Raw genomic sequence first — 26,235 nt, 5'->3', positions numbered from 1 at the left:
TGACCCTAATGCAGAGTCATCCTCACTGTCCGTGTGGACCAGGCCTGCATCCTCTGACACCTCGGAACCAGGGTCGGGAGCGGTAGCTGGGCTCGATTCCGTGTCAGAGGCATCCCCAGAAGAAAATGCGGGGAGGGGTTGCTTTTTACCCCCCCTCTGGCCACGCGCCGCTTCAATCCTGGCAACAAACGCCTCTAGGACTGCCGTCATAGCATCCACAGAGGCCGCAGGTACAGGGGCACTAAGGGTTAACTCTGGCATGTCTGGGGGAGAAGCATCCGGTTCGGACACCATCCTTGGAGTGCAAGGCAAGACCCACAGGCCACCCTCCCGGCTGCAGCAGAGGACAGGGGACCCCCCAGAGGACTCACCACCGGACCAGGCCTGTACTGCTGCTGTCTGCCCCAGAGCGCTGCTCCGTGCTGTGCCATCCCTCAGGAAGTGTGCTGGAGCCGTTTGCGCCGTCATTTCAGCCACTAGAGGCAAAAACCCCTTCCAAAATGGCCGCCGACATGCAAAAAGAGCATGTGGTCTACAAGAAAATGGCCGCCGAACCCCCCACCTCACACGGCCGACCCCGCCACCCTGAACGTGGGGAAAGGAGGGAGAGGAAGGGAGAGAGGAAAGCAGGGCGGACCCCCAATCGACCTCCCCAGGAATGCACCAGCCGCACCACCCTGCCAAGGCAAGGGGACTGCTACTTACCCGTCCTGCAACCATCGGCTGGAGGCATCCCGGACAGAACCAACATCCGAGCAGTTACGGCATGGCTGTCGGCCCGGCACACTGTGACACAGACATAGAGCCCGGTCATATGTGTGCCCTGGAGCGTATAGCTCATCGGCCACCCCTGGAGCAATGGGGCATGTCGTGGACGGCCCAGCACGTAGCTAAAGGCCAGCACACACTCGATGGCCGAACTTGGGGGGACTACAAGGATCGAGGATCCAGCCTGTCATCCTGTCGGCAGTTGATTGTAGATCCCAGGATCCAAAAATGCAGGAAAACAAAAAGAAAAGCAAGAAAATTGCAAAAAAATCCCCAGAGCACATGGGCCCAGAGGAGCCATGTCATCTCCTTTGCTAGGCAGAAAATCTGGAAGACCCCTTTAACAAAGGCGACCCCCAGATCCTGGCCCCCCCTATGTAAATTGGAAATGGGGTACATTGTACCTCTACCATTTCACTAAAGAAGTGTAAATAATTGTAAAAACACACACACACACGCCGTGGAAAAAAGTCCTTTATTAAAAACAAAAATAAAAATCCAGCGGTGGTAATCCACTCTCGATCCCCGCTCCAACGTTGTCGGTATCCAGTGACGGGTGATCTCCTCTCCGCCGGGGTCCAGCGATGTGAAGATCAACCAGGTTCGGGATCCAGAGCGCAGCATCGCCGGCCACCTGTCTCCACCGGAGACAGCCCGGCGAAGGACGCGGCTGGAGCTAGTGACATTTCTTATATAGGGTGAGGTGGGGCCGCCTGTCACGTGACCCCGCCCCCCTCTGACGCAAGGGGGAAGCCTGGGCTTCCCCAGTGACGTAGCAGAGGGTGCGTTAAGAGGGGGACGGGGTCACGTGACGGGTGGCCCCGCCTCACCTATATAAAAACTGTCACTAGCTCCAGCCGCGTCATTCGCCGGGCTGTCTCCGTTGGAGACAGGCGGCCGGCGATGCTGCGCTCTGGATCCCGGACTTGGATGATCTTTTCTTATCGCTGGACCCCGGCAGAGAGGAGATCACCCATCGCTGGATACCGACAACGTTGGAGCGGGGTTCGAGAGTGGATTACCACCGCTGGATTATTTTTTTTTAAATCAGAAAAATGGTTTATTGTGCCAATAAAATAAAATACAAAAATATAGACCAGCATATATAAAAAATCACAAAATACCATCAAAGGAAAACATGTATCTTTCATATGCTAGAACAGAGGCACCAAAAGTATACACAAAACACATAATGTCAATGGCAAAGATTAAACAGTACTGGGCAGGCAAAAAACAGCCTCACCCCCCAACACCACTACACACGAGGCCAACGGGCCACAACTGAAATCCTGCATTTTACAGTCTGCCCATACATTCAGAACCACTTCCCACCATCAATTAAAGTTTTTATGCCCACAGTATAATGCATACATACATACACTTCAAACAAGGTCAAACTTTGCACACGGAGAGAAAATGTCACCTAAACCTGCAACAGCCGAGTCAAAACCAGTCTCGGAGGTGCCAGTCCAGGAGTCTCCAACCAGGGCTGCCAAATGGAATTAAATTTCCGGGCTGCATTTCTATGCTGATATGTATAGTGCTCTCTCACAATGATAAAGTTTACTTGTTCGATCCACTGTTTCTTGGTCGGAACGTGCAGGGACAACCAAAATGTAGCTATCTGCTTTCTTGCAAGGTACAAGAGTCTGATCACTGCAATATTGACCGGATGAGGGTAGATTTTTTCATCTACAGCACCCAATATGCATATCAAGGGGTCCAAAGGGACCCTAACTTGAAACACAGAGTAAATTACCTCAGTGACATTACCCCAGTTTTTTTTTTTTTAATAAAGGATTTTCTCCACGGTGTGTGTTTTTACAATTATTTACACTTCCTTAGTGAAATGGTAGGGGTACAATGTACCCCATTACCAATTCACATAGGGGGGGGGGCAGAATCTGGGGGTCCCCTTTGTTAAAGGGGTCTTCCAGATTCTCATAAGCCCCCCATCCGCAGACCCCCACAACCACCGGGCAAGGGTTGTGGGGATTTTTGGGGGAACTCCATGCCATTTTTTTTTTTAACAATTGGGGTGGAGTTCCCCTTAAAACCCTGAGGGGTCTGGAATGGATATTTGGGGGGAACCCCACATCATTTTTTTTTTAATTGACGGCGGGGTTCCCCTTAATATCCATACCAGACCTGAAGGGCCTGGTAATTGAATTTGGGGGAACCCCACGCTTTTTTTTTTTTTTATGAATGAATTCTCTCTAAATTGCCAGGACCCGACAATTCATTATAGCCGCGAGTGATTTTTAAATGACTTTTTTTCCTTTAGAAATGACACTTTGTGCAGAGACAGTTCTAAGTACGGGAAACATGCGCTATTTCACATGCATACTTTACACCCCCCCTAGGTACGAAATTTAAATGAATATTTCACTTTTATGGTTTCACTTCAAGCATTATTAAATTCACTGCTCCCGAAAAAACTGACGTTTTTAAAACTTTTTTTTGCATTGATACTTTTTAGGACAATAACTTGCATATTAGCCTTTAAAATTAGCACTTTATATTTCTCCCATAGACAGGGTGTTCCGCGGCTTTTCGAATTTGCCGTGAACACCCCAAATTGTTTGTTGTTCGCCGAGCAGACGAACAGGCAATGTTCGAGTCGAACACGAGTTCGACTCAAACTCGAAGCTCATGCCAAGTGACTAACGGCGTGAAAAATGCAAGTGCCAATTTAACCACAGTGTGATGTGTACTGAGATCAATTACTAGTATATGTGCAAAAATGAGTGGCGCTGCCTATCACCTGGAAGGTAACCTCCAATGGTGACAAACCACTAACCATGTGAGGTCACTAATTAAATCCAAAATTGTTGTGCACTAGATAAATTAGGATTACCCTACTAAACTGTCACACCAGGTGTAAACTGTAAGACAACGTCATATGACGAAACGTGTAAGGCAACGCTCAGACCGGTGAAACGCACGATGAACAGGATTTCCTTGTACTGTGTTATTTCAACGCAAATTCGGCAACTGGCTTTGCTGTACCTCTTATTTAGAATTTTAAGAAAATTATAAACTTTTACGGAATTACACTATGAGTGCCCATCTCATCCGTTTAACATGAGGATACCCTATGGCCTTGAGGTGCTATGGAAAAGGACGACCATCCAGGAGCTGGCAGTCATGCATATCGCTGCTTACCCCCAGCAGGAGCATAAGGTCTGGACATCCCAGGGTCTGATATAGTAAGGAGGACAGTTCCAGTTAAACCCCCACTTTATGCAATCTACCCCTACAGGGGTATGAGGATTTGGTGAGTGGGGAAAAGAAGGGGAGCACGAACGCCACCTGATGCTGTTTGCACAGGATTTGATCTATGAAAGATTTCTGCACAAGTCACTTTGGATTGCTTCACTTATAATAAGCACTACAGATTGGACTTACAGTACAGACCAAAAGTTTGAAAACACCTTCTCATTCAAAGAGTTTTCTTTATTTTCATGACTGAAAATTGTAGATCCACACTGAAGGCTTCAAAAACTATGAATTAACACATGTGGAATTATACATAACAAAAAAGTGTGAAACAACTGAAAATATATTTCATATTCTAGGTTCTTCAAAGTAGCCACCTTTTGCTTTGATTACTGCTTTGCACACTCTTGGCATTCTCTTGATGAGCTACAAGAGGTAGTCACCTGGCACAGCACCCCCATCACTCTCCTTCTTGGTCAAATAGCCCTTACACAGCCTGGAGGTGTGTTTGGGGTCATTGTCCTGTTGAAAAATAAATGATGGTCCAACTAAACGCAAACCGTATGGAATAGCATGCCGCTTCAAGATGCTGTGGTAGCCATGCTGGTTCAGTATGCCTTCAGTTTTGAATAAATCCCCAACAGTGTCACCAGCAAAGCACCCCCACACCATCACACCTCCTCCTCCATGCTTTACGGTGGGAACCAGGCATGTAGAGTCCATCCGTTCACCTTTTCTGTGTCGCACAAAGACACGGGGGTTGGAACCAAAGATCTCAAGTTTGGACTCATCAGACCAAAGCACAGATTTCCACTGGTCTAATCTCCATTCCTTGTGTTCTTTAGCCCAAACAAGTCTCTTCTGCTTGTTGCCTTTCTTTAGCAGTGGTTTCCTAGCAGATATTCTACCATGAAGGCCTGATTCACACAGTCTCCTCTTAACAGTTCTAGAGATGTGTCTGCTGCAAAAAGGTGGCTACTTTGAAGAACCTAGAATATGAAATATATTTTCAGTTGTTTCACACTTTTTTGTTATGTATAATTCCACATGTGTTAATTCATAGTTTTGATGCCTTCAGTGTGAATCTACAATTTTCATAGTCATGAAAATAAAGAAAACTCTTTGAATGAGAAGGTGTGTCCAAACTTTTGGTCTGTACTGTATATACCAGTATTTGCGATTATTTTGCACATGAGGCCTCGTACAGACGAGAGGATATCCGCTGGAAACGGTCCGCCGGACCGTTTCCAGCGGATAAATCCTCTGGTGGATTTGGATCTGATGGCTGTACACACCATCATACAGAATACATCCGCAGTGACGTGGCCGCGCCGCGCCGTCGATGACGCGGTGACGTACGCGACCCTGGAAGGTAAATACTTCCACGCATGCGTTGAATCATTACGACGCATGCGAGGGATGGGAGCGGACGGACTGATCTGGTGAGTCTGTCTGTACAGACGACCGCTGGACTGGATTCCAGCGGATAGATTTCTTAGCATGCTAAGAAATTTTTATCCGCTGGGAATCCGTCGGCTGGATTTTTATCCGCCTGAAAATGTCCGCTCGGACGTACACACGACCGGATCTATCTGCTGGAACTGATCCGCGGATCAATCCCAGCGGATAGATCCGGTCGTGTGTACGGGGCCTGAGACTTTATCTCCTTGATGAGCTCACACACATATACACATACATATACACACACATATACATACACACACACACACACACATACATTTTGCATGTATTTTTTAATTTATTATGCACTTTTGGATACAAGTGTGGAGATTGATGCCGCGTACAGACGGTCGTTTTTTGTGATGAAATAAAACGACGTTTTATATCATGAAACAAAACAACGTTTTTGAAACTTCAATTTTAAAAAACTATGTTGCCTACACACCATCGTTTTTTCAAAATGCTCTAGCAAAGCGCGGTTACGTTCAGCACTCTTTTCCATTGAAGCTCGCTTCATACCTTGCTTCTGAGCATGCGCGGGTTTAAAAACGTGGTTTTAAACGTGGTTTTAGCTACACACGGTGATTTTTTATGACACAAAAAACGACGTTTTGAAAAACAACACAAAAAATTGAAGCATGCTCAAATTTTTTTTTGTCGTTTTTCAGAAGACATAAAACGACGGTTTCCCCACACACGGTCATTTTAAATGACGTTTTTAAAAACATCGGTTTTTTTTCATCACATAAAGCGACCGTGTGTACGCGGCATTAGGGTACCCTACATATAAGAGCACTCCAATACGTGCCTCCTGGCCGGGAAAGATCTTTTGTACATGCAGTTTTCTCTCTCCTTTTATGCTGGATTACCGTATTTATCGGCGTATATCGCGCACTATTTTCCCCTTAAAATAAGGGGAAAATCGTGGGTGCGCTATATATGCCGATAGCCGCTTCCCGCGCTTAGTTTGAAATCCTGCGCCGACATATACCGAGTGCAGTACACTCGGGTACATTCGGCCAGGCTCGGCTTTGCTCGTGCTCACGCATAAACGTCACAGAGCGTGAGCGACGCCGAGCCTTGCCGAATGTACCCGAGTGTACTGCACTCGGTATATGTCGGCGGAGGCGTTCGAACTGAGCGCAGGAAGCGGGGACTCGACGTGAGGCGCGCGCTGGAGAAGCCGGGAGGACACCATTGAGGCCGCAGACGGACGCCGGACCGGACGATGGACGCTGGGAAGACACCAAAACTGTAAGTAATAAAATCATATAACTTTTTTTTTACAGGAATTTTGGTGGCAACATTAGGGGTGCGCGGTATACCGCGATAAATACGGTATATATTTTCTATAGGTAAAGGATGACACCTTATATATGCACATTTTTTATGCATATATAAAGGACCCACTTTCACACAGGCATAGCCTCTGCAGTTTACATCTGGTGTGACAGTTTAATAGGGTGATCCTAATTTATCTAGTGTACAACACTTTTGGGTTCAATTAGTAACCTCACGTGGTTAGTCACCATTGGAGGTTACCCTCCAGGTGATAGGCAGCGCCACAAATTTTTGCACATATACTACTAATTGATTTCACACCTGTGGTTCAATAAGCACTTGCATTTTTCACGCCGTTAGTCATCACTGGAGGTCATTCGCCAGGTGATAGGCAGCGCCACCCCCCCTGCACATATACAGTATACATTTTTAAGGTCAACAAATACCCAATAGAACAGACATGGAGGTATGGATCCTTTCTCTAAGTAGATTAAAAGTCTGCAATAAGCAATATGTATATATACGCTTGCTTGTCAAAGCGTTGGGCAATTTAATAGCTTCCTCAGGACATACTGGGTAGGTGCTGATATGAAATTAAAGATTATACAAAAAAGAGAAAATATAAGTATCTACAGTGTTAAACATTTATATATGTACAAAAGTATCAAGCTATTATATATATGTATATGCAGCTTGGAAAATGATGTACATGAACAAACAAGACAAACAAAACATGACATATATGCTTGCCTGATAGGCCTTGAAACCAGGTATAGGAAAGAGGCCGAGTGGGTGGCTGCAGGCTCCAGGAACAGCCCAGAATTTGGTGACCCCTGGCAAATAGTCATTTGACCCCCTGAGGGGTCCTGACCCCCAGGTTGAGAACCACTGGGATAGACGAATATGGCTCCGGCAGTTAGGGAATGTTTTGAACTATCTGTGTGTATCACTTGCTGATTGATTCTCCTCTCCAGCCCCCAGCCCCTTTTCACCCCCTCCCATCCAGGCAATAATATATTTATGTTTGTTTACTCTACTCATTTGATTCAGATTTGTCTTTGAAGGTTGAAAGATGACACCTGTCTTGCTTTGTAAACCAACCCTCCTCAATGGCATCTTTATTGTATAGTACTGACTGTAATCTGCCATGTTATATTGTTTATTATGTGCATAAACTTCTTTCTGTTAAAAAACCCACATCATTAAAGCGGGGGTTCACCCTAAAAAAAAATTTCTACCATGCCATCCAGCATACTAGCGCGCGAGCTACAGTATGCCTTTATTTTATTTTTTTTGTGCCGTACTCAGTTTAATTCCCTTAGTTAAGTTTCAGACTCCCCGCGGGGAGTAGGCGTTCCTATGCAGAGGGGAACATGATTGACGGCCGGCTATGGCGCATCACGCTTCCCGAAAATAGCCGAAATAGGACTTGGCTCTTCACGGCGCCTGCGCAGTCAGCTCCTAGTCTGTGCGCAGGCGCCGTATAGCGACGTGAAGAGCCGAGTCCTGCTCCGGCTATTTTCGGGAAGCGTGACGCGCCATAGCCGGCCGTCAATCATGTTCCCCTCTGCATAGGAACGCCCATTCCCCGCGGGGAGTCTGAAACTTAACTAAGGGATTAAACTGTGAGTATGGCGCAAAAAATGAAAAATAAAGGCATACTGTAGCTCACGCTAGTATGCTGGATGGCATGGTAGAAACTTTTTTTTTTAGGGTGAACCTCCGCTTTAAATCCTCTGCCCTTATGCCTTATACACCCCACTTCCTGTTTCTTGTCTGGTAATTAGCCTAGGCTTATGACATCACGCACAGCGCGGCTCTTTCTCACTCACTCTTGTGAGAGTTTGCCAGGAAGGGAAGGGGGGAAGCTATGATTAAGCATTGATGGTGCGAAACGCGTCAGCTCTTCTGTCCATTCTGCCGTGGTATGTATTTTTTTTATCCCATTTTACAATTAAAGGCAAAATATTTTTTGGAATGCGGCTGTCCAGAAGTTTCCTTTTTATCCTCATTCCTTCAAACATTCGTGTTTATTTAGCATGGGTGGGAAGGAGCATGGAACTGCCTCCAGCATCAGCTCCCCCTCCCCCCGACAAATAATGGCTAATGGAGATTTTTTTTTTTCCCTTCGTGCCTTTTTTAATTAAATTGTTAATTTTTAACAGTTGCAGAAAACATTCAGATTTACAAACGCATTCCTTTAGCAGCATCAGATTTCCAGTAATAATATTTTTTCTGTCTGATACACAACTTTCATATATTACTGGTAACATTTAAGTGGTGGTGGTGTTCATACTCCACCACCATGTGTGGCAATGGTTGTTTCCTGACTGTTTAACATCAAAGTGTACAAGTGGAGATCTTTCCAGCGTTCAGCAGACAACCAAAATATGTGTATTCCTGCATCCAATTAAAAGTCCAACCCCTTCCAAAAAATTTTTTTTAGCTTTGAATAGGCATAGAAAGATTAGAACTTGTTTGAATGCTTTCTTCCTTTTCTGACTGACATCTGTAATAAATCTCCCCAGTGGGGACAGAAATAATTAGAAGTTGTTTGGATGGGAGCTGCTAGATCTGGGCATGCTCCTAGTTTGGATTAAAATGTTTTTTGTTTTTTTTATTTCATTACTCCCCAACTGTCCCTGATTTCACGGGACTGTCCTCATTTGGAACAAAGTCCCTCTGTCCCTCTTTCCTCCTAATTTGTCCCTCATTTGGAGCAAAGTCCCTCTGTCCCTCTTTCCTCATTTGTCCCTCATTTCGGTCTGATCCATATAGTTGTATAACAAATGCACTACTTATCTATTAAAGTGGAGGTTCACCTGAAAACTTAATTTTTAACATTAGATTCCTGCTCATTTTGTCAAGGGGAATCGGGTAGTTTTTTTAAAATCGAAGCTGTACTTACCGTTGTAGAGAGCGATCTTCTCCGCCGCTTCCGGGTATGGGCTGCGGGACTGGGCGTTCCTATTTTGATTGACAGTCTTCCGACGGTCGCATCCATCGCGTCACGATTTTCCGAAAGTAGCCGAACGTCGGTGCGCAGGCGCCGTATAGAGCCGCACCGACGTTCGGCATCTTTCGGCTACTCGTGACGCGATGTATGCGACCGTCGGAAGCCTGTCAATCAAATAGAAATGCCCAGTCCCGAAGACCATACCCGGAAGCGGCGGAGAAGATCGCTCTCTAAAACGGTAAGCACAGCTTGGATTTTTAAAAAAACTACCCGATTCCCCTTGACAAAATGAGCCTCAATCTAATGTTAAAAAAATAAAAATTTGGGTGAACTCCCGCTTTACCAATTCCAGACCGCCCACTGTCATTATACGTGATCTGTTTGAAGAGGAATACCATATTTATGGTAGCAGCTTATGGTATCCTCTTCTTCAGTGGGCAGTCTGCTGCAAGATAAATGTGGTCTCTGCGGCAAGTACGCCGCAAGATCACTTTTATCGGCGGTGGTAGAGGGCCCCCCTCCCGCCGCTCTCCGGTGCCCTCCTCTGCTTACCGGAGCCATCAGCAGCCGGGGAGGCGATCCGGTCCTGTCCCTGCCTGTGTATGGAGATGAGTGAGGGGAAGATGGCCCCCATCTGTCTCCATATCACTGCAGAGCGGAAGCGACGTCAAATCGTCACTTCCGCCCATACGTCTTAAAAGGGACATTTTTTCAAATCACAGATTTTTATTTTATTTTTTATTGCATTTAAGTCCAAATATGAGATCTGAGGTCTTTTTGACCCCAGATCTCATATTTAAGAGGACCTGTCATGCTTTTTTTCTATTACAAGGAATGTTTACATTCCTTGTAATAGGAATAAAAGTGACCCGATGTTTTATTTATTTTTTAAAACAGTGTTAAAATAAAAAAAATTCAATTAAATAAATAATAAAAAAATAAAAAAATGTAAAAGTCCCCCGTCCCGGCGAACTCACGCACAGAAGCGAACGCATACGTGAGCAGCGCCCGCATATGAAAATGGTTTTCAAAACACACATGTGAGGTATTGCCACGATCGTTAGAGCGAGAGCAATAATTCTATCCTAATGCTGCGTACACATGATAATTTTTCGGGTTGTAAAAAAAAGTTTTTAAAAGGGGATAGAAAAAACAAAGTTTTTTTCAACCCGATCATTAAAACGGCCTTGCCTACACACGATCGTGAAAAAAAAAAAATGCTCTAGCAAAGCGCGGTGACGTACAACGCGTACGATGGCACTATAAAGGGGAAGTTCCATGCGCATGGAGCCACCCTTTGGGCTGCTTTAGCTAATTCCGTGTTAGTAACGTTAAAAACGTTGTGAAAAAATAGAGCATGTTCGAATTTTTTTTGCCCGTTTTTCAGAACCCGAAAAATGCTCTGAAGCCCACACATTATCGTTTTTAATGACATAAAAAAAAACGTAATTTTTTACAACCCGAAAAATGATCGCGTGTACGCGGCATTAGACCTCCTTTGTGACTTGTAACATGCAACTTGTAGAATTTTTTTAAATGAATTTTTTTCACAAAAAAGTGCGCTTGTATGACCGCTGTGCAAATACGGTGTGAAAAAGAATTGCAATGACCGCCATTTTATTCTGTAGGGTGTTAGAAAAAAAAGTATAATGTTCTGTGTAATTTTCTAGCAAAAAAAATGTTTTTCAGGATATTAGTACTTCATTAGAAACTGCAGAGTAGAGTAAATTGATACAAAGTGCATCTAAGTCTAATATCAACACCTCTTTGATAGAGGCAAATTACAAGGTCTTCATGAGGTGGTATATGGTCCCGGTGCGAGTAGCAACTTTTGTCCCGGGGGGCATCCCCGCAGTGCTTTAGGGGATGTAACACAGATGGCACCATGTACCACATTTGGTGGACATGCCAGAAAGTGAGACGATTCTGGATAGGCACATACAATTTTATATACTCTTTGACCCAAGTGAATCTCCTTAAATCACCTCTGAATGCACTGCTGGGACGTCCGGTGGAGGGGGCATCGAAGTACATGAAAAAACTCATAGCCTTTATATTTGTAGCGGCAAGAATATCTATAGCTAAATCTTGGAGGTCCCCTACTATTCCTTTTTTTTTCATTGAAGGCTAAACTGTCCTGGATAATGGTGAATGAGTGGTTATCAGCTATTTTAGATGACAAGGTCACTTGGTTTAAAGTGGTTGTATAGTCAAAAATGTCACTTTCTATTTATAAGTACATGTCATTATTTTAAAAAGTTTGCAAGTAGCCTTTTTTTTTTTTACCTGTATACTTCTTAACTTATTGCTGCATTCGAGTGGGGACGTGTACCGCGCATGCGCCGGATCCGGCAAGCTGAGTCTCACGCCGGACAAATTCTTTGCTTATGTCGGGGCTGCGTCATTTCCTCATGCAGACGTCAGCCCCGACATCCCGCGATGCTTCGGCCTGATTCTCACCTAGAGCATGATGGTCATCACGTGACCTAGGCTTGCATATTGTGATCGCAGTGCATACGCCCGGGAATTATGAATCAGGAAGGAACTGTGGGCGGAAATTCTCACTGTGAAAGATGCGGAAGACCACATTAGAGATGGCGCAGGCTTACTACAGAAATGACATGTCACAAAATCGGTGATTAATACAGTAGGGCTAGTAATGTGATATATTATATAGGGATCAATCGATGTAGAAATACAAGGTCTTTAAGAATATGTAAAGAGTTTGGATGTTTCCAGAGGGTTTACAACCGCTTTAATAAAGTATTAGACCCCTGGATCAATTATCTCACGACTACGTAATGATCTGGGCCAACACTGGGGGAATCTTCTTTTGAGGTAGGAGTGCACCCCCCCTTCCCTTCTCTTTTATTGACTATCCCTTTTCCTTTACTCTTTTCTCTCTTTTCTCTTAGAATTTGTTATTGTGAGATGGGTCCTTGAGGCCACGTGGAAGTTCAGTCAGGAGGTCCCGAGCCAGGTCTGACTTAGACCTTGAGGCTCCATGCACACTGGAAGCTAAAAAAAAAGCTATAAAAAACGCCAGTACCTTTGCAGGGAGCCTTCCAACATTTTTTAGAATTTTTGCAATAGCATTTATTAGCGTTTTTCAGTGTAGCTTTTTTTTTTTCAACGGATAAACGTTTTTCGGCGCTTTGCGTTTTTTCCCAACGAAAAAACAGCACTTTGAACGCAAATTTCTGGCGTTTAGAAAAAAGCCCATAAACCCCACTGCTCATTAACACTAAAAAACGCCAATAAACTACAGTTTATCAGCTTCAGTGTGCATGGAGCCTGATAGTTGAAGGTTGTAGTAAAAGGACCCAAGAGAATAGTGTATGCTGGTTGTATTATTGAACTTTCAATGACTAGTACTTGTATGATTGTTTTCATGGCAATGACAAAATAGGATTTTTGTACTCACCGTAAAATCCATTTCTCTGAGTTCATGGACGGATACAGCAGCCTTTGACCTTAGGGTTATATCCGCTTCCTTCCAGGAGAGTTAGGCAGAAACAAAGCACTTTAAGTGTTATCAACACTTTCCTCAGTGCAGCTCCTCCCAGGGGGCTTGGTTCCCTGGGTATAACCCATACCCTGCTCTAGCAGCTCCAGCTCGTAACAAGCAGTACAAACAAAAGGAGGGGTGGGTGCTGTGTCCGTCCATGAACTCAGAGAAACGGTGAGTACAAAAATCCTATTTTCTCTTCCGTTCATGAACGGACACAGCAGCCTTTGACCTTAGGGACGTCCCCAAGCAGTGTCAAAAATTTCGAGGGGTGGGAAAACAACACAGCAAACTAAGCTTACACCCCAAACAAAACCGGATATACTCAACTGAGGAACTCAAACCTTAAACTGCCGCCTGTAACACCTTGCGGCCGAATGAGGCATCTGAAGATGCACACACGTCCACCTTGTAAAATTTTGAAAAAGTGTGGACCGACGACCAGGTCACTGCCTTCCACACCTGTAACACAGAGGCTTGATGTCGGAAAGTCCAAGAGGCACCGATCGCCCTGGTCGAAAGCGCAGTAACCTGAAAGGGAGGGGCCCCCCCTTCAGGGCATAGGCCTGAAGCACAACCTGTCGGATCCACCTAGAAATGGTGGCCGACGAGACTGCCAGACCTTTTCTGGGACCAACCACCGACACGAACAGTGAGTCCGACTTCCGGAACGGAGCCGTAACAGATAAGTACACCCGTAAGGCCCGAACCACATCCAGGGAATGTAAAGTGGCCTCTTTCGGGTTTTTCGGCCGAGGACATAAGGATGGTAACACAATGTCCTCATTAATGTGAAAAGCCGAAACAACCTTTGGGAGAAAAGACGGCTGCGGCCGCAGCACCACCTTATCCTCATGGATGACCAAGTAGGGAGCCTTACAGGACAAGGCCGCCAGTTCAGACACCCGTCTGATCGAGGTAATTGCTACCAGAAAAAACACCTTCTGTGACAGAGTAAACAAGGGGATCTTCCGAATGTCCTCAAAGGAAGCGTTTTGAAGCACCGAGAGGACCAAATTCAAGTCCCATGGGGGCAGTGGAGGGCACACAGGAGGGGCCACATGCCGGACCCCCTGCACAAACGTGCGCACCAAAGAGTGCGCTGCCAAGGGTCGCTGAAAGTAAACAGCCAGAGCCGAAATCTGACTCTTAACCATACTTAAGGCGAGAGTCTGGTCCACTCCCCACTGCAAGAACAGCAGAATCTGGGACACCACGTATGTAGGGGGTGTCATCTCATCTCCTCACACAGAGATGTAGGCCTTCCACGTACGATGATAAATTCTCCGTGAAGTAGACTTCCGTGCACCGAGCCCGATAGGCCCGGTCCTTCAACACCTGGCTCTTAACAGCCACGCCGTTAAAGCCAGCGACTGTAAAGCAGGGTGGAAGATCGGACCTTGCGACAGAAGATCTTCTCTCAGGGGTAGACGCCAGGGGGCGTCCGCCACCAGACGCACCAGGTCCGCGTACCAGGAGCGGCGTGGCCAATCTGGGGCGATCAGGATTGTTGGAATCCCCTCGGCTTTCACTCTGCGCAGCAGGCGAAGAAGAAGCTTCAGAGGAGGGAAGGCGTAAATTAGGCGATAGTGATCCCAAGGTGCCACCAACGCGTCCGCCCACGGGTCCTTCTACCTGGCCACGAACCGTGGCACCTTCCGATTGAGACGGGACGCTAGAAGGTCCACGTCTGGAGTGCCCCACTTTTGGCACAGACTCTGAAACACCTCCGGGTGGAGTGACCACACTCCTTGGTCTAATGTTTGGCGACTTAGGTAGTCGGCTTGCCAATTCTGTACCCCCGGAATGTACACGGCCGATAGAGCCGGAACGGACATTTCTGACCACCGAACGAAGTGTGCGACCTCCGTCGCAGCAGCTGAACTCTGTGTGCCCCCCTGATGGTTGACGTACGCCACTGCCGTGGTGTTGTCGGACTGGATCCTGACCGGTCGGCCCTGCAGATCCAGGGACCACCTGGCAAGGCACAGCTTGATCGCTCGGAGCTCCAGTATATTGATTGGCAGGCGGGACTCCTCCTGAGTCCAGCGCCCCTGGGCTGACTGGGTGCCCCAAACGCCCCCCCAACTGGAGAGGCTGGCATCCGTTGTGACCATGGTCCAGTGGCAAGAAAGAAATGACTTCCCGGTCCAAAACACCGGAGACGTCAGCCACCACACCAGGCTTCCCTTGACCAGTTGACTCAACTGAATCTGGCAATCCAGAGAAGACGGGAGCTTGTCCCAATGTGACAGAATCTCCTTATGCAATTTCCTGGTGTGGAATTGGGCAAAAGGAACTGCCTCGAAAGAGGCCACCATCAGACCCAGAACCCTCATGCAGAATTGGAGACGACCACTTCTGGGTCAACACCTGCTGCACCGCAGAATGCAGTGTCTGGAGTTTCTCTGTTGGGAGAAAAAAAACTCTCGCCTCCGCGGAATCCAGGACTAGTCCTAGGTATTCCAGACGCAGAGACTGAACCAACACTGACTTCTGGATATACAGAAGCCAGCCCAATTCATGGAGAGTCCGACACGTGATAGACAAGTCCTCTTCCAACTCTGAGCCTGAGGAAGCTCTCAGGAGAAGGTCGTCCAGATATCCCACGATAGCGATCCCCCGCTGTCTCAGCAGGGCTAGTATCGGGGCGAGCACCTTTGTGAAAACCTGTGGTGCCGAGGCCAGGCCGAACGGGAGGGCCACAAATTGAAAGTGGTCCTCACCGATCGCAAAGCGCAGAAATCTCAGGTGCTTTGTGCATATGGGAACATGTATATCCAAGGACGCCATGAAGTCCCCCTGATGGAGTGCTGTTATCAACGAGCGAATCGACTCCATCCAGAATTTTTGCACATTGACAAAGCAATTGAGGGCCTTGAGGTCCAGGATTGGATGGACCCCTTCCTTCTTGGGTACTACGAACAGATTGGAGTAAAACCCCTGAAACCGTTCCAACTAGGGAACTGGTACAATCACTCCCCTGACCAGAAGATCCTTGACAGCCCCTGACAGAGCCTGCTGATGAACCGGAGGAAGCCGGAGGTTGGAAGGAAAAAATATGTTTGGTGGACAAGAGAGAAACTCTATCTTGTACCCCGAGGAAACTACTTCGCAAACCCAACGGTCAGAGAGAAGAGACCTCCACCGAGCCGCGAATTCGCGAAGCCGGCCCCCCACCCGAGACACGGGTGGGGGCAGACCTTCATGCGGAAGCAGGCTTGTCCGCAGACTTGTTGGGCTTGCGGTACCAGATGCGCTACTGCTCTGCAGCGGGGGTCTCAGCACCTTGCAAACTTTTTCTCACCGCACTGGGCAGGCGAAAAAAAAACAAAACACTTGGGGGTAGCGAAGGAGGGCCCTTGCTTACAGTGAGGCTCCTAGCCCTTCCCAGACTGTGGGAGCAGTGTGCTCTTACCATCCGTGGCATCCTTAATGATGCCATCCAGGGATGCCCTAAAAAGCCGTTCACCCTTAAAGGGTAAATCCACAAAGGTCTTCTTTGAGGACTGGTCCGCAGACCAGCATTTCAGCCACACAAGGCGGCGCAGTACCACCGCTTAGGCGTAAGCCCTGGAAAGCAAGGGGAGCGTAACCAGGACCGACTCACAGACAAATTTCAGACCCTGAACCAATTGTTCAGCCAGGTCCTTACAGGTCTCGGAAGCACCCTGTGCCGCCAGCTCCTGCAGCAAAAAGCTTTGCCCTACCAGTCAGAGTCCGTGACACAGCCGAACCCACTACTGCGAAGATGGAGTGGGCCACAGCCTCCAGTCTCCTATCCGCGGGGTCCTTAAAGGCAGGAGCCCCATCCGCAGGCAATGTGGTGGCTTGCTCAACCTGGACACGGGAGGGTCCACAGACGGAGGAGAGACCCACTTTTACTAAAAAGGTCCTCCTCAAAGGGATAACGGGTCGCAAAGGCAAAAACTGTCTGCAGCGTATCCCATTCCTTGTACAACAAACAGTCCAAAAAAGGAACACAAGGAAACACATTTTCAATGCGTGGCAGATTGCGGGACCCAAAAGGGACTGCCACACCAGGTGCCCCCCCCACATCCTCAAGTTTTGAGTATCACGCCCGCAGAAATAATAGCCCCAACAATTACTATCAGCAACTGACCCTGAAGCAGAGTCGTCCTCACTGTCCGCATGGGTTAAGCCCGCATCATCTGACAATACAGATACCATGTCAGAGATATCCCCAGAAGCAGGCCAGGGAGGGGGCGCTTATATACCCCCCATCCGGCCACCAGTCGCTTTAAACCTGGCGAGAAAACGCCACGGACATTGCCTCAGCAGATGCGGCAGGGGGATGGGGCAGCAAGGGTTAACTCAGGCAGTGCTGGGGGAGAAGTACCTGGTTCCAATAAGCCCCACCGCTGTGTCACCCAAACTGCAAAGCAGAAACACCCACGGTCACCTCCTGGCCGTTACAACAGAGTATGGGGCCCCCCAGGGAACTCACCACCTCACCCGGTGCAGCGCGAGCTGAGAGAAGTCTGCAGTGCTAAAACGGCAAAGGGCATACTAGCTCATTATGCCTTTTGCCTTTCAGGTGTAAAAAAAAGAAAATAGTTGCGGGTACACAACCGCTTTAAGTGGTTAAAAACTGTCACTACATGCTGTTCATACTCACCCAGTCACTAGGTGATTCATTTTCAGCATTCTAAAGAAAACCCTGATTAATCCTGCCATTTGCTGTTGCACTCTCCTTATCTGTGTCCTAGCTGCAGCATGGGATTGTGTAGGCCAGCCGTTGCCACATCTACTGAGCATGCTTAAGTTTCCAGCTCCATTCTGAGCTGTTCATTTCCTTAATTTTTATCTGTGCAGCCCACATTGACTATAGAGTCACACAAATGGGCATATACACAGGGATAAATGACAGCCCACTCCTTCCCTTCACATCCTTGTCCACTTAACTGCTTAACAAAATAGGGGCAAGATATTACAGGTTGATTAATTGAAGGACTCCCTGTAATTCTAAGCACATACAAATAAAATACACATGCTAGAGGCCTCCCCCTAGACAGCCCACACCATGTTTTTGCACAAAAATTTGAGATTCAAGTTCAAATACATATTTGTATGGCAATTAAAAACATTTATTTGATATTAAACAGGATTTTTTGTTACTCGCCCAAAAAATCTGCTGTGTCCATCAATAGACTCAAAGTGAAAGAGATTTTATGGTAACAAAAAATCAAGTTTTCTATTACAATCATTGACGTTCACAGCTTCTTTTCAGTCTTGACCATATGGACATCCCAAAGCAGTTCTTCAAAGAGGGCTGGGAAAATAAAAGTGGAGAGACATACAAAAACGGCAACAAAATCACCGAAAGGAACCCCCACTGGGAAAATAAGCCACCTGCAAAACTTTGGCGGCCAAAAAAAGGATGAAAAAATGCAAAAAAAATATTTATCGGGTAACTATGGAAACATATGCAAAGACAACCTTGAAAACTTGGTGCACAGACACCTGACATTGGAACCCCCAAAGGCACTAATCGTCCTGATAGAGTGCGCCGTAACAAGGAAGGGAGAATTCCAACTCCTAGCGGCATAAGCTTAAACCATCGTCTTACCTGATCCGAGGAAAGATGGCAGAGGAGGCCGCCTTTTTACAGGCTGTCTATATCACAAACCAAGAATCTGACCTCCAGAAAGGAAGCCGACATCAGACAGGTACACATGAACACCCCTGATCGTGTCCAAGGATTGTAGCGCAACCTCCGAAGAGTGCGAAGGCTGGAACAGAGAAAAGGCAGAACAACGTCCCCATTTAGATGAAAATCAGATACCACCTTCGGATAGAAGGAACTTCCAGGTGGAGAACCACTTAATCCCTGTGAAAGCCTAAATAAGGAGACTCAGAAGGCAAAGCAGCTAGCTCCAACATGCGGCATGTGAAAGTGACCGCAATCAAAAAAGGCAACCTTCCTAGAGCACGTAATCTAGGGAATCTCCACAATGTTCTCAAAGTAAGGCATCTAAAAGGACCAAAAGAAAAAAGATGCAGGTCCCATGGTAGCAACAGAGATTGCAAAGGGCTGCCACGTGATGCAACCCTAGGATAAAGGTATGGAGCAAAGGGGGCGTGGCCAAAAATAATTGACAAACAAGACCGCAAGGACAGAGACCTGACCCTTAATGGTGCTCAAGGCAAGGCTGTGCTACAGGAAGGCCAAAATCCGAACCACTGAGAAGCAACATGGAGCATCTAAAGCCTTGCACCTCAAAAAATAAGCTTCCAAGAGTGATGTTAAATGGGCAGTGAGAACTAGCATCACATGTATAGCTTTAAAAGCGATTGTAAAAGCTTGTTTTTTATTTATTTTTTTGAAATATTGTATTTAAAAGGGGTTGTAAACCTTCCTGTTTTTTCACCTTAATGCATCCTATTCATTAAGGTGAAAAAACATCTGATAATTACCGACCCCCCAGCCCCCCCATTTTACTTATCTGAGCCCTCTAAAGTCCCGTGTCGAGAACGCGCTGGATCTCGGCCCGGGCTTCTCGGCTCTTCATTGGATATATTGATAGCAGCGCAGCCATTGGCTCCCGCTGCTGTCAATCAAATCCAACGACGCGGGCGCCGGGCCGAGTCCAGCATTCGTGTCTATGGATGCAAATGCTGGACTCAGGAGCGCGTCTGCAAGGTAACCCCCTTGGGAGAGCGCTTCCCAGAGGGGGTTATCGGATGCGGGGAGGAGCCGAGACAGCCGCCGACGGACCCCAGAAGACGAGGATCGAGGCCACAATGTGCAAAACGATTTGCACAGTGGTGGTATGACATGTTTGTTATAAAAAATAAATAAATAAATATTCGAACCTATAGTATAACTTTAAGGAGTCTAATAAAAAAATATTTTTAAGGGCTTTTCTTGCCCACTTTTATTAAAAGAAGGTTCCAGCAAACACAAAAAACAAGACATTTCTGCATTTATATCAAAACAAAGGAACTCAGCCTCCAGGCTTATAAATGCAGCACTCCTGCTCTGGTCTTACCCTTTAGGCCTTTTTCTGTCTCCCACAGACCATCTCCCTACACAACTCTGTGCACACAGATAGCAGCCCCTTGCTGTACTGGCTTCAACCTCTTTCCTAGGTTAAAGCGGAGGTGCACCCAGATTTTTTTTTTAAAAGCCAGCAGCTACTAATAGTGCAGCTGCTGGCTTTTAAAAAATGGACACTTACCTGTCCACCGCGCCCGCGATGTTGGCAGCCGAGGCCAAGCAAATACTCGTCCCTCGGATGCTGCCCCCGCCATCCTCGGTGAGGGAATCAGGAAGTGAAGTGATGCGGGAAGTGGTGTGACGCCCACGGGAGTCTATGCCCGGGAGTGGATGCAAATGCATCTTCGACAGGTATCTGCACCCCCCTCCCCCTGAAAGGTGACAAAATGTGACACCGGAGGAGGGAGTGTTCTGAAAAGTGGAAGTTTCATTTTTGGGTGGAACTCCGTTTTAAGCCCTCTTGACTCCTGGGCAATGACTTCCTGTATGCTGGGGTGGAGCCCAGAACCATGGTCAGGTCACTACTAATAGCTTAGCACACACTTGACCAATTAGTATGCTGGTGCTTCTGAAAACCTGCACCGCGCAATGGAGAGAACATTCCACCAGGATCACTATCCTATCCACAAAGCATGAAAAAATTACTTTCCGGCCAGAACAAAGGAGACCAGAGCCACCAGACTATTAAGGGCCCTGGACCACTGGTCTAGGTCCTCGGATTGTCCAAGGAACCATGTCCCACCTGGACAAGATTTATTTCAGTGAACCCTTTTGTGTGGAACTGCGCACACAGTATCCCCACAAAGGTGGCTACCACGGGACCCAGAACCAGTATGCAGGATCCCAAGCCCCGCAGAGTGTGCATTGTGAATGACATGTTGTCCATCAGCACTGCAAAAGCCCCTGCTCAGAGGAGCGGAACATCCAGATGGCCATTCAGGACAAGCCCATGCTGTCTTAGTAACTCCAGGACTGAAGCTAGCACTTAGGTAAAGCTGGGACCCTCTGCATGAGGCAGTGACTGTAACGAGAGAGCGGGCGACTGATACTATCCACTTGTCAGTGGAACCCTTGAAAGCGCCAATGTCCTTTCCAGAATCATAAATGTCATGTCTGTCCTGGAGATGGGAGGACTCCAGTGAAATGTGGGGATTAGCAAGGTGAGAACCACCTCCAAAGCAGCAGCCAACTGTGCGGTGCACACACTTACAGGGGGGCCAGGATGAACACAGGGCAAGCCCCCCAACCAGCTGCAGGTAAGCCCCCCAACCAGCTGCAGGTATCAGGCAGCCACACTGCCAACTGGGCAGGGCACCAAGCATCCCAATGCACAATAGGAGGGGGAAGGCAAAACCCCCACCCCCTACCCGCCGTAGGATGTTGGAAAAGGGAAACCAGGTTTTGGAGCAAGCCACCCACAGGACATCACCCAAATGACCACCGGCCGAGGCCACTCAAAAGATGGCCCCCAGCCGAGGCCATTTAAAAGATAGCCACTAGGTGAGTCCACTCACAGGTGGCCACCTAAAAGATGGCCACTGACTGTAGCCTTATTCTCCTACGCCAAAAGCCAAGCAAGCACCTACTCCTGTAGGTGGTGCTATAACCCTATGGTCAAGACTGAAAAAAAGCTGTGTCGTCAATAAAACGTAAGAGAATATTATTTTCCTCTGCATTCCGAAGGCTGTTTTTTTTTTTTTTTAACATGTGACTGCCAGAAGAGGACTAGAACCTCTTCCAACTAAGGTTTCCCTGCTGACGGGCTGGAAAAGAGCCGTAGCTGTGGTCCGGGATTCCAGAATTCAGAGTAAGGTCAGAAGCCGGGGTCAGTCTTGCAGCTGAGCAGACGTGGTATACTGATGATAGCTGAGGGTCAGGTAACTACTGACGGAAAGTTCAGGGTTTGCAAACAGAAACCAAGGACAAGTCTGGTGCACAAGCCGTGGGTCAAGGGCTGGAGAAGGCAGAGAAGGTCCGAAGGCACAAGCCGGGGTCAAAGGGCAGGAGACAGCAGCAATCCAAGGTACATAAGCCAAAGGGTCAGAAGTACCGGGTGAGAGGAGAGTGGTCAGGAAGTCCGGGTTAAAGCAAGGTGATCTGGCAGCAGGTAAACAAACTAATAGCTGAAGACAGCTGGCCCCACGACACCGTACGGGCAAGTCATTTCTACACCTCTGGTTGCCTTTTGTTACAATCGGAACTGGCGGCAAAAATGGGCAAAGAAGAGTTCCCGTTCTGGAACTACATACAGCTTAGACATTTCTTCGACAAGACGGCCCCTAGGGAACACTGGTCTAGGCCCTACTCCCCCTACGAAAACCTCTGCAACTCTAAGACACCACTGCGACACCTGATCTCGACAACGTATGGGTAACTGTTCTCCTCACATTCACCCAAACTTCACTGGGCCAACCAACAATGGGAAAGTGACCTGTCCCTTGACCTAACAGACAGGGACTGGGAGCAAATATACAGACTCTCCCACAAGGGATCAGTTAACGTCCAGACACAAGAGAACGCCTACAAACTCCTCTCCAGGTGGTACAAGACTCCACTCAAACTACACAGAATTGACCCGGCACTCCCCAAACTCTGCTGGAAAAGGCCACCTGGAGACGGGTTCCTTTCTCCACATCTGGTGGACGTGCCCCAAGATCCAACCGTACTGGACCGAAGTCCACAAACTCATCACTAGCATAACCACCGACCTACTGGAATTCTCGCCTGCCCAATTCCTTCTCCACCATGCCAAACCACTCCCGAGGAGGTACTGCCGATCCCTAGCTATGCACATGGTGAATGCCGCACGTATGTGCATCCCGATCAAATGGCTCTCCCCGCACCCACCGTCCCTGGCAGACTGGGCCAAGCGCCTACAGAAGATAATGGAGATGAAGGAACTCATCCATCAATCCAACGACACCCCCGCGAAATTCACGGAGACCTGGGCCTGCTGGCTACACTTCACATCGACTGACGTTTACAAAACCATTACCGCCTGACGACATCATCCCTAGGCCTCCTTGACACTACCCTCCCCATTCCATCCCCCCCCTTTTTTGATGGCGACATCCCCTCCCCCGACCGGAACCATGACCCTGACCCCGGTTGCCTCACATTTTGGTAGCCGGGTAGAGACGCTTTAGGACTCGTGAGCAGCCGGTCCTTGTTGCCTCCTTTGACAGATGGATATGACGGTCCCTTTTAGGGCCTGGAGGCACTGCTAGTCGATTGTTCTATTGTGCTTTATTTACGCGATAGATAACTGTCCTACCTTACACTATCTGTACTACCTGCTGCCATGCACAGTATCGACGCTAACAATCTCATTATGCCCTTTTATGTTTTTTTTACCTTCTATATTCATCTTTCTCGGTTATAAACGTAATATGGCGGCTGCGTCCGCAAGTGCGTAACGTTGTTGGTATATGTCTACTGCTACTATGCCTGTTATTACTGATGTGTGGAAATAAATAAAAACCTTTGGAAAAAAAAAAAAAAATAGCTGAAGACAACCACAGGAACCGTTGGCACAGACAGGACAATCATAGAACAATTAACTGACACATCCCTCATAGTGAGGCAGTGCTTTATACCCTGGTTGATTGGGTAACCTGCCTCAGCTGGACCAGGATAGACAGGTGCAGATTGCAGGGAGATCCAGAGACAGGCAATCAGCACATAGTTCAGAACCAGGCTTCAATGGACAGCAAGCAGACTACCAACTGAGGAGTTGCTCAGAGGCAAAGACCTGGAGCAGCAACGGAGAGGTCCTGGGTTCAATTCCACCCAGAGCCACTTGGGGCGTGGCCACGCCTCGCTGTCTGTTTGGCATGGTAGCGACCGTGACAGGATCATGTGATGGCTACAGATTGATTACCTTTTTAATAAATTAAATACAGTGCCTTCATCCATATACTGTACACAAAGAGAAAGGATAATATAAACAGTGTGTGTATAGTATCACTTAATAAAAATAAAGACCAAATACTAAGGGATTCATTTGTTTTACCTCTAGTAAGAAGGTCAGCTGGCTCTTTCTATATCCATCTCCATAATCATCCAAGATTTTCATTAGAAATCTACATTAAAAAAAAAAAATAATACGTATTGTAAAGTTGGTCTAGAGAAAAAAAAGCCCATTAAGGCCTCATGCACATAAATATTTATTGGCTCCAAAGTCATCAAGTGTAAAATCCTAAAGGGCTGCAAGTGTATGGCTGTACGTGCCCCTACTCTTGTAAATGCTGATGCTCCTGTGCATCTGTGTTTACCCACACATGCAAAAACTGCATTTTTCCTACATGCCAGTATCCTGCTCAGGTGGAACCAGGGAATATACTGGCAAACGATGATGATGCCCAGACACATTGGCATTTACAAGAGTATGGGCGCATCCAGCCATGCACCTGTATGGCAGGCAGTATGCACCACCTGTGGCCCCACAGACACAGGAATTTTACAGGTCAAGACTTTGAAGCTAATAAACGTCTGTGCGATTTTTGCACTTACCATAAAATTTGTTTCAAGGGGTCCATTGAGGAAAACCAGAATTCTGAAACAATTGGGTTATACTGTTGTCTAAAGGAAGATGGGACACTGGCAAACAGATAAATCTTAAGCCAGCCCCTATATAATCAAATGTTTTACCCAGCATTCCTTTTTTTTTTTTAAAGCAGTACCACCAGGGGCAGGGAATAAACAGCGGGGTGGGACGTGTGTCCATAAATGGACTACAAGAAATACATTTTACTGTAAGAACAAAAATCTTTTCTTTTGTGAGCATTGAGGGACTTAGGAATGGTCAGTAAGTGTCAATAGTAACAGCCAATGCCTCACCAAGAAGCCGTAAGGACATTATAGCTACACTGAGGGGATGCAATTAGATATGATTTGTTGGTGGAAGGGCAGGCTGCAGGCAGAGTAGATTTTTTCCAAGCAAAGGTCAAGGCAAGCAGAAGGCAAGAGAGTAGTCAGTGTCCAAGAAGAGGTCAAGGCAGGAGGCAAGCAAGAGGATATGAAGATCCATACGCTAATATAATTGGAACACTACTGTAATTCTGGTATGTACTAGTGCAAACAAAAGAAAGGTGTGTGCACATAGTTTCAAATACTCTTGAATTGACACCTTCAGGTTGCAGTGACTCATGGCTCTACAAAGAGTTTTTTCTTGGATGGTTTGCGTCTTAGTTTGTACATCTGTTCAAAGGGTTTTTACAGTACATAGGTTTCTCTGTGACTTTGGAGTATAGTATATTATTCTATTATAAGTGCATAAAATCCAAGTCGATTTGATAAGTCCATTAGTGTCATTTTTATTAATTAGTAACGTTTTGTTTTATTAGGAAGATCATTATTCTGGTCACTACTATTGTGGCCATTGCCATGGTTTTAGAATATAATATAATTGTATATATATATATATATATATATATATATATATATATATATATACACACACACACACACACACACACACACACACAGTACACCTGTAAGGGGCCCGGATGGCAACCCCCCCTTTTTTTTTATTTATTTTTTATAAAAAAAAAATGTAATAGATTATTTATTAAAGGGCCCAGAGGTCCCCAGGGCCCCATGTGGCAACCCCCCCCTTTTTTTTTAATAAATATGTTTGTTTGTTTTTATATATATTTTTTTTTAATTAAAGGGCCCAGAGGTCCCCAGGGCCCCGTATGGCAACCCCCCCTTTTTTTTTTATTAAAAAAAAAAATTACATTTTTTTTTATTTCTTTTTTTTATACATGTAATTTTTTTTTTGAAGGGCCCACTTCAAAAGGTAAGATTTGGCACCAGAAGATGCCTGCTTTGCTTCTCTGGGAACAATTTACTCTGCATTACAACATGACAGGAGTGCTAGTAAAATAAGCAAAATAGTAAAATAACTACCTTCTCTCTTGCTTCAGACATCTCATTATTTTCTGCACTTGATGGAGTCTGTTGAGTATTCGCTCATTGACCTGAAAAATGAATAGAAAGTGAAAAGTTCAGTTTTCATTT

General features: G+C 46.6%; 1 protein-coding gene across 2 annotated transcripts in view; it reads right to left on the bottom strand.

Annotated features, from left to right (window-relative positions):
- TFPT (TCF3 fusion partner) overlaps positions 1-26,235 on the bottom strand; it is a 102,541-nt gene that overhangs the window by 4,976 nt on the left and 71,330 nt on the right. For both annotated transcript variants that reach the window (XM_040327619.1, XM_040327620.1), the window contains exons 3-4: positions 26,125-26,195; positions 24,227-24,296 (exon numbers count right to left, since the gene is read on the bottom strand). In XM_040327619.1, coding sequence (XP_040183553.1) covers positions 24,227-24,296; positions 26,125-26,195 — 141 coding nt within the window. The remainder of the gene's footprint in view (positions 1-24,226; positions 24,297-26,124; positions 26,196-26,235) is intronic.

The sequence above is a fragment of the Rana temporaria genome, chromosome 10, assembly GCF_905171775.1.
Source record: "Rana temporaria chromosome 10, aRanTem1.1, whole genome shotgun sequence".
In the NCBI taxonomy this organism is placed as follows: domain Eukaryota; kingdom Metazoa; phylum Chordata; class Amphibia; order Anura; family Ranidae; genus Rana; species Rana temporaria.
Note: the sequence above shows the minus strand (reverse complement) of the source record. Positions and strands in the feature narration are given on the sequence as shown.